An 18,114-nucleotide genomic window follows, 5' to 3' on the forward strand; every position below is an offset into this window, starting at 1 on the left:
TTAGATCAGGCCTTTCTCCTTCACCAGCTTCCTTGTCATAGTGAACAGGGCTCTTTTTTTAACTACGTCCCAGCTGCAGTGGGGAAAAAAAATCTTTATTTTATGCCCATTCCAGCTCCCTTTCCTTTTTCTCAGGCTCTTTTAAAGATGGATTCTTTCACACTGTATTTTAGGAATGTTAATATAAATGCCCAGGGTTTGGTGGCTAGGAGGCAGTGGGCGCTCGCTCTGTCCTACTCTCTATCAGGATGTAAGGAAGGATCCCAACTAAGATTTTAGACAAAAATTCTACTAGACTTCCCTCTTCTTCCCCATCCTCAGGGAACACAACCACTCTCAAATTATTTCTTCTGGCCCAGCTCTCCAAATCATTCACTCTATCTTGTAGATTTTGGATCAGATTTTGTTGCTTGTCTATTAGGGTATGTCTACACTACAGGATTAATTCGAATTTATATAATTCGACTTTAGGAAACCGATTTTGTAAAATCGAATGTATTCGGCCACACTAGGCACCATTAATTCGGTGGTTTGCGTCCAAGCTACCATAGTAGCATCGATTTCCAGAGCGTTGCATTGTGGGTAGCTTTTACATAGCTATCCCATAGTTCCCGCAGTCTCCACCCCCCTTGGAATTCTGGGTTGAGACCCCAGTGCATGATGGGGCCAAAAACATTGTCGCAGGTAGTTCTGGGTACAGCCTCCCCCTCCCTCCCTGAAAGCAACGGCAGACAACCATTTCGCGCCTTTTTTCCTGAGTGAACTCTGCAGACTCCATTCTGCATCAAGCATGGATCCCGTTGTGCTCCAGAACGCAGTCTTGAACATTATAAACACCTCGCGCTTTCTCGTGGAGTTTATGCTTACACAGGACCAGAAAAAAGAGGCGAGGAGGAGGAGGAGGCGGCGATTGCAGCGCAGCGACCAGCGTGATGAGGACATGGACACGGACACAGAATTCTCTGAGACCGCGGGCCCCGGTGCTTTGGAGATTATGATGTTAATGGGCCAGGTTATAGGCTTTGAACGCCGATTCTGGGCCCGGGAAACAAGCACAGACTGGTGGGACCGCATAGTGTTGCAGGTGTGGGACGATTCCCAGTGGCTGAGAAACTTTCGCATGCGTAAGGGCACTTTCATGGAACTTTGTGACTTGCTTTCCCCTGCCCTGAAGCGCCAGAATACCAAGATGAGAGCAGCCCTCACAGTTGAGAAGCGAGTGGCGATAGCCCTGTGGAAGCTTGCAACGCCAGACAGCTACCGGTCAGTCGGGAATCAATTTGGAGTGGGCAAATCTACTGTGGGGGCTGCTGTGATGCAAGTAGCCAAAGCAATCACGGAGGTGCTGCTACGAAAGGTAGTGACTCTGGGAAATGTGCAGGTCATAGTGGATGGCTTTGCTGCAATGGGATTCCCTAACTGTGGTGGGGCGATAGATGGAACCCATATTCCTATCTTGGCACCGGAGCACCAGGGTACCCAGTACATAAACCGCAAGGGGTACTTCTCAATGGTGCTGCAAGCACTTGTGGATCACAAGGGACGTTTCACCAACATCCATGTGGGCTGGCCGGGAAGGGTTCATGACGCTCGCGTCTTCAGGAACACCAATCTGTTTAAACGGCTGCAGCAAGGGACTTACTTTCCGGACCAGAAAATAACCGTGGGGGATGTTGAAATGCCAATTGTTATTCTTGGGGACCCAGCCTACCCCTTAATGCCATGGCTCATGAAGCCATACACAGGCAGCCTGGACAGGAGTCAGGAGTTGTTCAACTACAGGCTGAGCAAGTGCAGAATGGTGGTAGAATGTGCATTTGGCCGTTTAAAAGGTCGCTGGCGATCCTTATTGACTCGCTCAGACCTCAGCCAAACCAATATCCCCATTGTTATTACTGCTTGCTGTGTGCTTCACAATCTCTGTGAGAGCAAGGGGGAGACCTTTATGGCAGGGTGGGAGGCTGAGGCAAATCGCCTGGCTGCTGATTACTCGCAGCCAGACACCAGGGCGATTAGAAGAGCACACGATGAAGCGCTGCGCATTAGGGAAGCTTTGAAAACCAGTTTCATGACTGGCCAGGCTACAGTGTGAAATTTATGTTTGTTTATCCTTCCTGAAAACCCGCCCCCTTTATTGACTCATTCTCTGTAAGGAACCCACCCTCCCCCTTCCCCCAGCTTGCTTTCAAAGGAAATAAAGTCACCATTGTTTAAAAATCATTTATTCTTTATGAATTGATTAGAAAAAGAGGGAGAGAACCTGAGTGGGGTTTGGGAGGAGGATCAGCGGGAAGGAAAAGCCCAGTAAAAAAAGGTTAAGAAAATGGCAGCCTTTTGCTTGGGCTGTCCACTGGGGTGGAATGGGAGGGTGTACGGAGCCTCCCCCCCCCGTGTTCTTACACATCTGGGTGTGGAGGCTATGGAAAATGGTGAGGAGGTAGGGGGGTTATACAGGGGCTGTAGCGGCACAGAACCTGAGTGGGGTTTGGGAGGAGGATCTGCGGGAAGGAAAAGCCCAGTAAAAAAAGGTTAAAAAAATGGCAGCCTTTTGCTTGGGCTGTCCACTGGGGTGGAATGGGAGGGTGTATGGAGCCTCCCCCCCCGTGTTCTTACACGTCTGGGTGTGGAGGCTATGGAACATGGTGAGGAGGTAGGGGGGTTATACAGGGGCTGTAGCGGCACTCGGTTCTCCAGCAGCCGTTCCTGAAGCTCCACCAGACGCCGGAGCATGTCTGTTTGCTCACGCAGCAGCCCCAGCGTTGCTTCCCGACTCCTCTGATCTTCCTGCCGCCACCTCTCATCTCGAGCGTCTCTCCTCTCCTCACGTTGGTCCCTTCTGTCCTCACGTTGGTCCCTCATGTCCTCACGTTGGTCCCTCCTGTCCTCACGGTCACTGGCTTCTTTCCTATACTTGCAAACCGTCTCCTTCCACTCATTCAGATGAGCTCTTTCATTCCTGGTGGATTGCATGATTTCGGAAAACATCTCTTCTCTCGTTTTTTTTTTACGACGCCTTATCTGGGATAGCCTTCGGGAAGGAGGAGGGAGGCTTGAAACATTTGCACCTGCTGGAGGGAGTGAAAAAAGGAGAGAATTTTTTTAAAAGATACATTTTTCAGAACAATGCTTATACTCTTTCACGGTGTATACTATTCACATTACATAGCACATGTGATTTCTGTGCAAGGTCGCATTTTGCCTCTTAATATTGAGTGCCTGTGGCTTTGCTGCTAGACATCACAGACGCAGGTCGGGGCAACAGAATTCACCTTGCATGCTGCCATGGTAAGCCACTGTCTTTAGGCTTCTGCGCCCTGCTTTCCCACATACCAAGCAAAGCCCGTTGTGCTGCAGTTTTCCTGTTAGCTTGTTTTCTGCTGCTGAAGGTTAACACCCCCCCCCCATCCAATTCTCTGGGATGAGTGCTTTATCCCTCCCCCCACCGCGTGGCTGGTATCAGGGAAGATCCCTGCAGGAACCAAACTAACACCCCCCCCCCCCACCCGCCATGAATTCTCTGGGATGAGTGCTTTATCCCTCCCCCCACCGCGTGGCTGGTATCAGGGAAGATCCCTGCAGGAACCAAACTAACACCCCCCCCCCCACCCGCCATGAATTCTCTGGGATGAGTGCTTTATCCCTCCCCCCACCGCGTGGCTGGTATCAGGGAAGATCCCTGCAGGAACCAAACTAACACCCCCCCCCCCACCCGCCATGAATTCTCTGGGATGAGTGCTTTATCCCTCCCCCCACCGCGTGGCTGGTATCAGGGAAGATCCCTGCAGGAACCAAACTAACACCCCCCCCCCCACCCGCCATGAATTCTCTGGGATGAGTGCTTTATCCCTCCCCCCACCGCGTGGCTGGTATCAGGGAAGATCCCTGCTAGCAAAACGCGAAAAACTCTGGGCCAATCCTCCCCCCCCCCTTGCACTTGGCTAAATGCAGGGAAGGATTTCTTTTCAGCCACAGGCAAACAGCCCAGTAGGAACGGCCACCTCAGTCCCCTTAATTAAATTCCCTTATTTCAACCAGGTTACCCTAAGCGATATCACTCTCCTGAGGATTACACAGCAAGATAAAGAACGGATGTTGCTTGAATGCCAGCAAACACCGGGACCATACGCTGCCAGGCTCTGTCAGGCAATGATACCAGATTACTTGCTACTAGCATGGCGTGGTCAAGTGTCCTACCATGGAGGACGGAATAAGGCTGCACTGCCCAGAAACCTTGTGGCAAGGCTTTTGGAGTACCTCCAGGAGAGCTTCATGGAGATGTCCCTGGAGGATTTCCGCTCCATCCCCAGACATGTTAACAGACTTTTCCAGTAGCTGTACTGGCTGCGAATGCATCCCAAGTGCTCAGGGCAAATTAATCATTAAAAATGCTTGCTTTTAAACCATGTTTTCTATTTTAAAAGGTAAACTCACCTGAGGTCCCTTCCATGGGGTCATGGTCTTGGGTGCTGGCTTGGGAGGCTTGGGAGGGTACTTCAGTCAGGGTGAGAAACAGTTCCTGGCTGTTGGGGAGAACGGAGAGCTGGGTGCTCTCTGCCAGCTCGTCCTCCTCCTCCTCCTCTTCCCCTTCCATGGAATCATCAGGTGTACCTGATGAGATTATCCCCAGCTCGGAATCCACAGTCAGAGGTGGGGTAGTGGTGGCGGCCCCCCCTAGAAATGCATTTAGCTCAGCGTAGAAGCGGCATGTCCGCGGCTCTGACCCGGAGCGACCGTTTGCCTCCTTTGCTTTTTGATAGGCTTGTCTGAGCTCCTTGACTTTCACGCGGCACTGATCTGTGTCCCTATTGTGGCCTCTCTCCATCATGCCCTTGGAAATTTTTTCATAAGTTTTGGCATTTCGTCTTTTCGAACGCAGTTCAGCTAGCACTGAATCCTCTCCCCATATAGAGATCAAATCCAGTACCTCCTGTACGGTCCATGCTGGTGCTCTTTTTCGATTATCAGCCTGCATGGTTACCTGTGCTGATGAGCTCTCTGTGGTCACCTGTGCTCTCCACGCTGTGCAAACAGGAAATGAAATTCAAATGTTCCCGGGGCTTTTCCTGTCCACCTGGCCAGTGCATGCGAGTTCAGATTGCTGGCCAGAGCGGTCACAATGGTGCACTGTGGGATAGCTCCTGGAGGCCAATAACATCGAATTGCGGCCACACTAACGCTAATTCGAATTGACAAATTCGATTTTGGCGCTACTCCGCTCGTCGGGGTGGAGTACAGAAATCGAATTAAAGGGCCCTTTAATTCGAATTAAATGGCTTCGTTGTGTGGACGGTTCCAGAGTTAATTCGAATTAAAGCCACTAAATCCGAATTAAAGGTGTAGTGTAGACCAGGCCTTAGAGAGACAAGGTGGGCTTTTAGTGGACCAACTTCCGTTGGTGAAAGAAAAGCTTCTGAGCTGCACAGAGCTCTTCTACAGGTCTGGGAAAGGTAGTCAGAGTGTCAGCTGAATGCAAAGTGTAACAGATTGTTTAGCATAAGTAGTTAACGCACATTGCAAGAGCCCATTCAAGGTGCTGATCTACAGTGATCCTAATAGAGCCCTCCCTAATCCTGGAGGATAGCCCTTGCAAACTGACCTATTGTGCTGCAGCTGTGGCTTTAATTTCAGAAATATCCTCTGATATTTTTCTAAGCAGGATCTGTTCTTCTGATACCTGCTTTAGCATTTTATAGATCTAAGACAGGCCTATCCAGTCCTCCTCTGAGAGTGGTGCCATGCTGCACTGTACAGGGCTGTCAGAGAGCCTCTGCTTCTTTGTGATGTGTGGGGAGTCCCAGGAGGAAGGGGGGTTCAAAATGAGATCCATCTGCTACTAAGATGTTAAAGGCAGGATGAACCACACAGAGACAAAAACTGTGCCGTAGTTTAGCAGATTTTAGGGGGGCTGAGCAGCAGTTCAAGGTTTAGGCAGCCATCTTCCCCTGCGGGGTCTGCCCAGTCCACACACATTTGTTTTGAAATGTTTTAAAATCTTTTAGACAGGAACTTGCATTTAGCATTTTAAACTGTTGTGGAGGAAGACCCCTTGACCTCACATCCTTTGCCCACCATTTCACGTTGCCTCTGCCTCCCAATTTCTAGTTGACTAACTACAGGACTGTTTGTGTACCTTTAATAGGCTTGGAAGGATTAGGTTGTATTGGTGTCAATTTCACCATACACATACATACACAAAAACTAAGGAAAAAATATTTCCATCCATAACAACTGAAATTTACAGATAGGCAAAGAAAGAAAAAAAATGCTGCTTTAGAACTTGGGAGTTTAAAAATATTTTTGTATATTTTGAAATGAGATGTTGACAATTTGTGGTTTAATCATTATAAAGCTTTCACTTTTTGAATCTTAATGTCTACTGTCATTAAATAGCAACAGAGGGTCCTGTGGCACCTTTAAGACTAACAGAAGTATTGGGAGCATAAGCTTTCGTGGGTAAGAACCTCACTTCTTCAGATGCAAGTAATGGAAATCTCCAGAGGCAGGAATAAATCAGTATGGAGATAACGAGGTTAGTTCAATCAGGGAGGGTGAGGTGCTCTGCTAGCAGTTGAGGTGTGAACACCAAGGGAGGAGAAACTGCTTCTGTAGTTGGATAGCCATTCACAGTCTTTGTTTAATCCTGATCTGATGGTGTCAAATTTGCAAATGAACTGGAGCTCAGCAGTTTCTCTTTGGAGTCTGGTCCTGAAGTTTTTTTGCTGTAATATGGCTACCTTTACATCTGCTATTGTGTGGCCAGGGAGGTTGAAGTGTTCTCCTACAGGTTTTTGTATATTGCCATTCCTGATATCTGATTTGTGTCCATTTATCCTCTTGCGTAGTGACTGTCCAGTTTGGCCAATGTACATAGCAGAGGGGCATTGCTGGCATTATATGGCAGCAGACTCCACTCTATATGCATCCGAAGAAGTGGGTTGTAGCCCACGAAAGCTTATGCTCTAATAAATTTGTTAGTCTCTAAGGTGCCACAAGTACTCCTGTTATTTTTGCAAAGAGAAACTGCTGAGCTCCAGTTCATTTGCAAATTTGACACCATCAGATCAGGATTAAACAAAGACTGTGAATGGTTATCCAACTACAGAAGCAGTTTCTCCTCCCTTGGTGTTCACACCTCAACTGCTAGCAGAGCACCTCACCCTCCCTGATTGAACTAACCTCGTTATCTCCATACTGATTTATACCTGCCTCTGGAGATTTCCATTACTTGCATCTGAAGAAGTGAGGTTCTTACCCACGAAAGCTTATGCTCCCAATACTTCTGTTAGTCTTAAAGGTGCCACAGGACCCTCTGTTGCTTTTTACAGATTCAGACTAACACGGCTACCCCTCTGATACTGGTCATTAAATAGTCTGACTCTGCCCCATAATTTCCTGCAATTGTGAAATTGTAAATCAAATAATTTTAAATGATTTAAAATAAACACTGGTGATATCTGTCCAAATTATTTAAAAAATGAATTCTCCAAGCCTAGCCATAACAAAAGAATTGAATAGTTTGCACTTGCTATTGAAGTTCTGTAGTTTCAATTACTATTTTTAATGACATCTCCAAATGAGAAATTACAAATACATGGCACAAGCTGCAGAAAAGGCATTGTCCCTATAAAAGCACACTCAACTGCCTTATATTTGAAAAGAGACACAAAGACATTTAATGGTACAAGAATTACTTCTACTCTTGGAAAACTGGTAATTTTAATGCTCAAGAAACACAAAACAAGAATAGAGGATGTTGCTGCAAATGAATGTTCTGAGGAAGAGGTCAAAAATAAGGGGAAAGGGAAAGGTGGCTAAATTTAAGGAGGGCCCGAAGCACACAATAAGAGTCAGCAACAAATTTTACACCTTGACTTGCCAGAGCTCAAGTGCCAGCTCCCAACCCTGACATTTGATAGAAGGAGAGTGACAAATTCATGAAGGACATACACTGATAACCTTCACAAAAGCTAGGCATCAGTCACTGTGCGTTATTCACCATGCTTAAATTCATCTCAAACATACATCATCCCTGCTATTCTAATACCAGCTCTTCTTCTGCAAAGACTGCAAAAGCTGTGTGGTGGTAATGTCACTCAGCCAAATGCCATTAAGAGATTATGCTGAATCAAATGCACAAAGTTTTTTACCATCAAATCTGATCAAAAATTGAACCCAGACCTCAATAAGTGACAGGACCGAGTACTAACTTGCTGTTTAAAAAACTGTGGCGTTTGTTTGTTTTCACACATGTATTCCAGTAAGACACTGTACTGTCAACTGAGACTCCCAACACAGAGTCCACACTTTCATACTATAGGAAAGCCACCTATTTAAGTCTTACATAGACAGAAAATTAGTCAAGTCACAGAATGGCAGGTGTACCCTCTATAGGAGCTTCCTTCCTATTCTCGCACGCAAACCACAAGAGTAAAGAACGGAAAAAATAGCTTTAAAATATTTTTCTTTTTATACTATTGTACTTAAGTGGTAAAGAGCGTTCTTTTGAAAAACAGTTTTTTACAGACAAAATGTATAATACATAGCAAATGCTTGCAACAAGACTGATGGAAAGGCTCTAGTATGTCTACGCAGTGACCAGACTCTTAATTCAGATTCTTAATTGGTAACACTAACATTTTAAAAATTATATTGATTCAAGAAAACATTTTAATCCAAACTTTCACCTGCTCTCTTGTAACTTTTATGTAGCCAGAGACAATACGATTTTTATGCCATGTTTCAGCAGAAAACAAGTATAAATGCCTAAACTATAAACCCCTGAAAATAAGGGTCTAGAAAGGAAATGCTGACAGAACCAGAACTAAAGCAGCACTTTCAGGTGCAGATATAATAAAATGAAGTTCCTATCTAAGGAAAAAAGTTCTCACATACCAATCTGCTACTCATTAACCTGTATTTACTTTGCAAATAATGTATAGCTACTACTTGTAAGATACAGAAGCTTGTTTCACTACCCATGAAAGAGAGCAGGGTTCAGACAAAGATGGAAAGTGCATGCATTTCTGGATATGACAAGTTTTATTGACATGGGATGTAAGGAGACAGAGACTGAAACTGTAAGAACTTCACTGTATTCTAATCTCTTGTGAAGTTAAATCTTTGAGCTGGCATGTCACTTGCTCTCTACTGATAAGTAATCTTACTGGATTTTCAGTCACTGAGTGAAGCACAAGGTGCCAAAAAGAAGGAAAGCAATAGGTGTATTGATGACATTTGAATATTTCACAGCATGCCCATTGTAGAAATTGACAGTTTCTAAACAGGGTTAGTGGTTCATTCTCCACATAATTCCAGGTGCCCATTAGTCCTACATTGATCATAACATACATAAATGTTAAAGACAAACATTCACATTATTTAAAGACAAATAATGAAACTACCATATGAAACACGTAGAACTTTTCTATTGATCTCAATGTGCAAGGTTATGTAACAAAAGTCCTTTATAAGTACTAGTGCAAATACTTTTACTCATGTTTTCTGCACAAAAAATTAAATTCATGTAGTGAATGCTCTTTAAAACTTCCTATGGCTAACTATAAATCATCAGTAATTTCATAAAAGTATTTTTTTAATGTTTTTAACACTACAGACATCACTTGAACTGTGAGTCTATCCCAAAGAAAAATAGTGCTGAACAGACCAATACTTTCTGGATTTGTTCATGACACATTTGTACACTTGCCCCATTGAAGAGAAGAAAAAACTATTTGCATTGTGTTAGTCCCAGTTATAATTTCCAGCTGTGTCAAAACTTTAACAGCCTAAAAGCAGGAAATCCAAGAGGAAATTCCATCGTCAGTTCCCGGAGTTTTGTAACCCAATGTTCTTCCAAAAGGAGATCTTACAGGAATTTGGTAGCATTTGCTGTAACCTTACCTCATATCTTCAAGTAGATCACATTCTCCCTGATGCTTGGCCTGAAGTTTTGTCATCTGCTCAATTTGAATATTTTTTAGCTCTTGTGTAACTTTTACCTACAAAAAAGACAGATCATATATTTTAAGTAGGGTCCTAGCTGACATTTCAGTGGGAAAAAATATTTGATTTCCTTCATCTAACTTTATGATCTGTCCATCAGAATATACAAATTAAACATTTTCAGTATGTGTAAACCTGTTTTGCTTGGCTAACATAACCCAATGCATCTACTTAACCAACGACTGATTTTACCATATATTGTTTGGATTTAACCCTGTAGTGTCTGCATTTCATACATCAGAGCTGTGCTCTGCTTGTTAACAACAAATATGCATGTTTTCTTCTTCCAAACCTCTGAGGATAAACCTGTCTACAACAAAAGAGGTTCAGCTTGAAACAAATAAGGGAGTTGGGGGAAAGAAATAATCTGCCACTGATTTAACACTTAATAAAAACGATTTACACATTCATGAAACGTGTATTGATTAAACACTCCTACAATGGTTTCATGAACATGCCTTTAAACGCAGTCATGTGGTTGCCAGCACATCAGATCAAAAGTCACCCTCCTTAACAGTATGACTTCAGAAAGGTTGTGCCTTTTTTTATCATCAGTATAAAATATACCTTCTGTATGTTTTGAACCTTATGGAATTAAGATTTCAATAGCCTGGGAACCAGAGTGATAGTTGGCAGCATGGCAGGGGGTGGAGGAGGGATTGTTGTGATAAACATTAACCCCAGAAAAGGACCTGACTTGGCCACAGAAACATGGGATTTTTAAAACAAGAGATCTTGGCATTTAACACGTTCATTGATCAAGATGCATCTATGTAGCAGCCTTAAACAGAAACAGTATCCATGCATCTAAAAACGTGATGCATGCATGAAAGAAAATAACAGTTTCTGCTATGGGGGAGGGGAAGAGAGAAAGACAGGGAGGAGGTGAAGGAAAGGATCTGCCATAAACCTCCCCTTTCTCTCAAGGCAAAACAATCCTCCAGATCTCATCTGCTAGCAACAGCTCCCCCCAAACCTCAACACCCAAAATAATCCCCCAGCAACAAGAACCCCCAATCCCAGCACTACAGCAAGACAAGTTTCTCACCTCAGCTCCTTTCAAGATACAGCAAAACATACAAACCCTATGCTCTGATTAAGTAGAAAAGAGGTTTAGGTTTTTTAAAACAATACAAATGTAAATACATAGTAAAAATAAAATTCCATGTGAAAAATACAAGAGGCAAAGCACACATGCAATATAAATGAAATGCCAAATGCAAACTAAAATCCCATGAAACATAAATAAGAATCCTTCAAAGGAAGCAGAGTCTATCCTCACAACAACAGAGGCAGAGACATTAGGAGGAGACCAAGCAGTCCCCTGCAGCTGGATTCCCCGAGCAGCCAGGGAGCCCAGAGAATGACAAGAGATGGACAAACAGCAGTCTTTTGTTTACACAACACAGGCACCCCCTCCCAATAACCCTCACCCATAGGCAACTCCCTCCACACAGGCACCCACAAACCATTCCCTACAACACAATTAACTCTCTCTATCCCACTCCATACACTAATCCCCAAAATTTCTTCTACTCACAGAATAACCCTCTCAACCCCAATCTATATAACTCCAACCCTCCACACCAACACAATCATCATCGTCCCACTATTCCAACCCCAATCTCCAACATCAACCCAAACAACCCCCTCTCCATACAACCATCAAAACATAACTCCCCCACTCCAACAACCCTCATTTACACAATCCGACCATATTCTATCACCTCAGTACCTCAATAGAGACCATTTCCTAACCTTAGCCCCTTCTTCACCCCAGTACAGACAATCCCAAAGCCCCCCATACCCCAACATGCAGCCACACAACCAGCAAGGCAAATAAGCTCTCAATCCTATTTGATACACCTCCACCCCAATACAAACCAAGCCCTACCCTAACCCTCCAATACAGATAAACACATATCCTCACACACCCCAACCTCTACACACAAACCCCCAACTCCTCACTCCCTATACACCCAGCCACTCACCCCAATACAGCCTGTGGCACTGCCACACCAAACCCCCACATCCCAATACACCAACCCGTGCACAGCTTATGGCCCTATCCCAATACAGCCAGTACCACCCCACCGCCCAATACACCCAGCGCCCCACCTGCTCACAGCCCACCCAGCCCCAATACAGCCAATGCCACCAGTACTGCCAGTGCCACCCCACACCCACTATACCCTGATCACCAATACACCCAGCTCCAACCCCCCAGTGCAGCCAGTGCCCTGGTCCCTGAACCCCAGTGCCACCCCACACCCACTATACCAAATCCCCAATACACCAGACCCCAACCCCACAGTACAGCCAGTAACCCCAGTGCCACCCCACACTCACTATACCCTGATCCCCAATACACCCAGCTCCAACCCCCCAGTGCAGCCAGTACCCTGGTCCCTGAACCCCAGTGCCACCCCATACTCACTATACCCTGATCCCCAATACACCCAGCCCCAACCCCCCAGTGCAGCCAGTGCCCCGGTCCCTGATCCCCAGTGCCACCCCACACCCACTATACCCAGATCCCCAATACACCCAGCCCCAATCCCCCAGTACAGCCAGTAACCCCAGTGCCACCCCACACCCACTATACCCTGATCCCCAATACACCCAGCCCCAACCCCCCAGTGCAGCCAGTGCCCCGGTCCCTGATCCCCAGTGCCACCCCACACCCACTATACCCAGATCCCCAATACACCCAGCCCCACTATACCCAGATCCCCAATACACCCAGCCCCAATCCCCCAGTACAGCCAGTAACCCCAGTGCCACCCCACACCCACTATACCCTGATCCCCAATACACCCAGCCCCAACCCCCCAGTACAGCCAGTCACCCCAGTGCCACCCCACACCCACTATACCCAGATCCCCAATACACCCAGCCCCAACCCCCCAGTACAGCCAGTCACCCCAGTGCCACCCCACACCCACTATACCCAGATCCCCAATACACCCAGCCCCAACCCCCCAGTACAGCCAGTCACCCCAGTGCCACCCCACACCCACTATACCCTGATCCCCAATACACCCAGCCCCAATCCCCCAGTACAGCCAGTAACCCCAGTGCCACCCCACACCCACTATACCCAGATCCCCAATACACCCAGCCCCAATCCCCCAGTACAACCAGTAACCCCAGTGCCACCCCACACCCACTACACCCAGATCCCCAATACACCCAGCCCCAACCCCCCAGTACAGCCAGTCACCCCAGTGCCACCCCACACCCACTATACCCTGATCCCCAATACACCCAGCCCCAACCCCCAGTACAGCCAGTCACCCCAGTGCCACCCCACACCCACTATACCCAGATCCCCAATACACCCAGCCCCAATCCCCCAGTACAGCCAGTCACCCCAGTGCCACCCCACACCCACTATACCCTGATCCCCAATACACCCAGCCCCAATCCCCCAGTACAGCCAGTGCCCTGGTCCCTGAACCCCAGTGCCACCCCACACCCACTATACCCTGATCCCCAATACACCCAGCCCCAACCCCCCAGTACAGCCAGTGCCCTGGTCCCTGAACCCCAGTGCCACCCCCGCCCAGCCCGCCCCAGCGGCTCCCACCTTCCTCGGCGGGGGCTGCATGGCGCTGCCGTCGCTCTCCGCATCAATCCCCGCTCAGCAGCGGGACGCGGCCCCCGCGGCGCAGGGAGGAGCCGGCGCCGGGATGCGGGGGATGGATGGGGGGGGGGGAGCGCAGCGCGCGCGGCTCCCAACGGGGGAGGGGGGGGAGAGCGCAGCGCGCGGCTCCCGGCGGGGGCGGGGGGTCGGCTCCCTCACGCGGACTCCATGGCCCGGCGGCGGCGAGGCACCGAGCGGCTCTGGGAGGAGGAGGCGAGCGGCGAGTCCCGGCCCGAGGGAGGGAGAGCGGGGAAGGCGGGGACGTCGGCCACTCAGCCAGCCCCAGGCCTCGGGGAGGGTGGGAAGGCGGCTCCGCAGCGCCCCGACGCGGCCGCCGGGGGGAAGCGCTCCCTGGAGGCGAGCGGGGAAATGGCGCCCCAGCGCGGCCGAGACCCCCGCCTGGCGGCCACCGCCGCAACACCCGCCCCTCCCCCACCCCGGCTCCGGCAACCACAGACAACGGTCCGCCCAGCCGGGTAGACGTGGGGGCAAAACCATAGAGAGCTGGGCGGGACCGACACGTCCCCGCCAGGCTGGGGCGGGGCTCAGCGGCTAGCGCGCGAGAGACCACGGCCGGTTGGGGGTGTGCGCGCGGCCCTCGCTCATTCCCTTCCTTTGCCTCCCTGCCGCGAGCGTTCTGGGCTGGAGCTGCACGTGCGGCTGGGGCTGCAGCGCCTGGGCGGAGGCGCTGGAGACGTAGCAGCAGGTGCAGCACCTGAGCGGAGGAGCTGCGGGCGTAGCAGCGCTGGGAGCGGGGTAGGCAAGCTGTAGCTACTGGCGTGTCCGAGGAAGCGGCCCTTGCCCGCCTAGTGACGGGATAGATGTCTACGGTGTGACGCACCCGGTGCAAAGTGTCAGGGAGGGGATAGGCAGCAGGCACGGAGGGCAGCGCTGATTGCTCTCTCCCAGGTCAGCAAGTTGTCGGCTGGTGGTGAGCTGAGTTGCCCTGAAGAAGGCAATGCGCTCAGCTACACAAAAAGAAAGATCATCCCTTGTTCAATGAGCTTTCAGTCTAAAGAGAGACGCCTAGAATGTGGGATGCAGGGGGAAACCCGGGGAGTGGAGTGAACTTAATTGGGAACGGTGTTTTTTGTTTTGTTCAGTTTTAATGTTCTGGCTTGTTGTAAACTCACTCGTAGGCTAGGGCCTTATGGACAAAGTGTGTTTCTGACAGGAGCTTGAAGAGAAATCTTCTGGTGGGGATGGGAAGGGCATTCTGCGCATGGGCAGCAGTGTGGGAAAAGGCTGCACAGAGATGAGAGCAACGGGCGAGTGAGGTATTGGCACTGGTTTCCGTGGGAGGGCTGGCATGGGGGCAATCCAAGGTCTGAGATATAAGCAAGAGTAGAGTTGTGAAAAGGTTTTAAGGCAAAGATGTGTTTAAGCCTATGGTGCTGTAAAGGGGATTCAACAGTGGGATTTGAAGAGGGGTGTCCTGATTAGATGGCTGTGTAAATGAGAAGTAGTCACTAATTCTATAAGGGGCCTGGAAGTAGGGAGGCTTTCTGACTAAATCTCTCCTAGATCTTCATTTTGTGCGTTCTCACTAGCAGGTGTCTGTGACTTTGGTGGCCCTTAGGTGGAAATAGCCCATCACTGCAATCACTTGCTGGTCTTTCAAGGTGACTGGGAGAGTTGCCTCCTGAACAGGTGCAGGACTAGTGAATTACAGTGTTCTGCACTCAATCCTCCCTGGCACGCCTGGCAACAGCTTCATTCAGACTGATCTGAAGGCTCCCAGCTTATTTCACTCACAGCCTCCAGCTGCCACGGAAGCTTTGCCAAGGTTCCTCTGTGTCCCAGTTTGCCTCTAGTTCTTGCATTGTACCTGAGCTATACCCGTTCTGTGCATGAACCAAGGTTGTCACTCTCCAAGGCTATTCATCTTGCCCCTTTTGTCAATATTAAATTAACTATGCCATAATTTGCAAAGTGCTGTGTGATTCTTTATGATGAAAGTTGCTGTATAAACAGGGCTTCAAAACATTGCCAGAGTTAGGTATAAACATAAGGTAAAGAGGCTCCCATCAAAAGATAGGATCAATACCAGCTGCTGTGTGTATGACTGGATTCTTACCGTGGTGCTGACCCTGCCCCTTACTTGAGGGCTCCATCTTCTGCTGGAATGGATAAGGAGCTCTCTACTTCCCAGGTCAGCCTTAGAACATCTGGATTGTTGGGGCTATCTTTGCTGTTCTTCCACCCTCTTGGGTGTTGTGAGGTGTGGTGGTCTCTTCTACTTTAGTCTTTTTGGATAATCTTTCCCACAGGAAAGCCCCTCAGGTACTGTTCATACCTTTCCCAAGCATCAACAGAGTGAAATTGTCATGATCTGTGTCAGTTCTGCTGCTGTAGTTCTGAACAGCAGATGTGAAAATGAGTTCTATTCATTTTACTCTGCTGCTACCTTTCAAAGGCACCATCCTGCAAGGTGCTGAGTGCCTTCAACTCCCAGGTTAATCAGGACCAGGCCCCAAAGGTGGCATATTTCTCTGCCCCTTCCAACATGGGCTCTGACTTGATAGTATTAGCTCTTCTTGCTCCCTAGGTATCGTGGAGACACCACCTGAGGGGAAATGATCGCCAGGTTGGTTAGTTTGTGGTGGTGTAAAAGTTTATTTTGGACATCAGTTTTGTCATTAAATAGCTATTTCCCTCTAATTTAGTTAAGATCACCCATACAACCTTAACTTGGCCATTTTCTGACTTTTGAGTGCTTTTCTTTGCAACCTTGATGATTTTGTAAATTTTGGAGTATGGAGTTACAGCTTAATAGCTGTTACTTAAATTTGAATCAAATACTTCATAAAATATTGAATGATGGACACTTTTCAATGAAATATTTGTGGCATTGATTATTACATAAGTTTCGAAGTGGGAGGATCTGATAATACCAATATAAGTTGGCAGTAAATATAGCATGAATGCACTTGGATTGCTGGGCCTGACTTCATTTATCATATTAGATCTGATGATGTGAAGAGCCCAATGGGATGTAGGAAATATCCATGTGCATTTCATGAAAAACTTGCCTTGAATCCTGTTCCACTAACTTCACCAATGCTCTTACCAGTCTACGGAATTTTTTGCCTCACTGTTCTCACGCTGCTGAAGTTTTATTTCTATTTCCGGTTTCTTTATTATTTATGAAGTGGATTATTTCTACTCAAAATTGACACCTTTATAACCTCTAATAAACAAATACCCTAGTGCAGGGATGGGCAAACTATGGCCCAGGGGCTGCATCCAGACCCCCAAACGTTTTAATTCGGCCCTTGAGCTCCCACCGGGGAGCAGGATCTGGGACTTGCCCCGCTCTGGCACTCCAGCCAGGGCGTGGAGTCAGGGGCTTGCCCCACTCCGCGCGGCTCCCAGAAGCAGCAGCATGGCCCCGCTCCGGCTCTTATGCATAGGGGCATCCAGGGGGTTCCACACACTGCCTCTGCCCGAAGCACTGCCCCGCAGCTCCCATTGGCTGTGCCTCCCCGTAGGAACCGGAGGGGGGACATGCTGCTGCTTCCAGGAGCTGCTTGAGGTAAGCGCCGCCCGGAGCCTACACCCCTGACCCCCTCCCATGCCCCAACCCCAGCCCTGATCCCCCTCCCGCCCTCCGAACCCCTCAGTCCCAGCCTGGAGCACCCTCCTGCAATCCCAACCCCTCATCCCCACCTCAGAGCCCACACCTCCAGCCGGAGCCCTCACCCCTTTCCGCACCCCAACCCCCAATTTCATGAGCATTCATGGGCCACCATACAATTTTCATACCCAGATGTGGCCCTCAGGCCAAAAAGTTTGCCCACCCCTGCCCTAGTTGATCCTGATTTTTAAATAGAAGTAATGTGTCCTTATTTCCACGTGAATTATTAGTGATTATATTTATTTAGTATTGTCGTTAGGTAAGGGAATTAGCTTTCCCTAGGAGACCTTTAGTAAAGGATTTCTAAACTCCAGTGCACCAGTTTGTAGTGTTAATGTTCTGGTTGAACACTGCATCTCACTGTAGTTAAACTGTCTGCAGTGTGTAATCCTACTGACCTCTAATGGCTATGTAAACAGTTTTGTATCAGGATAACTAGTATTTCCTTCTTCAAAAATTCAAATAGGTCAGATTATAATCTCCTACTCTGTTGGGGTGTTTCTCAGTAGGGGCCGTAGTGTTACCCATAGTAGAGAAGAAGCAGGGGGGGCTCTATTGTAATGACTATAAAAGAGTTGTTTTTTTTTGTGACTGCTGGACGTAGTACACGTGGTTCTTGCCCTCTAGCTCCTAAATCTAAATGCAGCTTATGTTGCAGTGGTTCCAGCAGTTGCAGCAGTCAGAGAGGCTTGGGGGCAGGTAGAGCTGTGACTTTACAGATCTATTGGCCAAAATTTCTTCTTCCTTACACAGGGAGGGGTTACTGCAGTATTATCCACAGCCTAACGGATTCATTTCCCCTCTACCCTCACGGAACTCACCAGGGCAT

The 18,114-nt window shown here is 48.1% G+C and overlaps 1 protein-coding gene across 1 annotated transcript in view; it reads right to left on the reverse strand.

Annotated features, from left to right (window-relative positions):
* FCHSD2 (FCH and double SH3 domains 2) overlaps positions 1-13,612 on the reverse strand; it is a 239,276-nt gene extending 225,664 nt beyond the window's left edge. The window contains exons 1-2 of the mRNA XM_065421347.1: positions 13,592-13,612; positions 9,901-9,998 (exon numbers count right to left, since the gene is read on the reverse strand). Coding sequence (XP_065277419.1) covers positions 9,901-9,998; positions 13,592-13,612 — 119 coding nt within the window. The remainder of the gene's footprint in view (positions 1-9,900; positions 9,999-13,591) is intronic.
* Positions 13,613-18,114: the final 4,502 nt, after the last annotated feature.

This window comes from Emys orbicularis, chromosome 1 (genome assembly GCF_028017835.1).
Source record: "Emys orbicularis isolate rEmyOrb1 chromosome 1, rEmyOrb1.hap1, whole genome shotgun sequence".
NCBI lineage: Eukaryota > Metazoa > Chordata > Testudines > Emydidae > Emys > Emys orbicularis.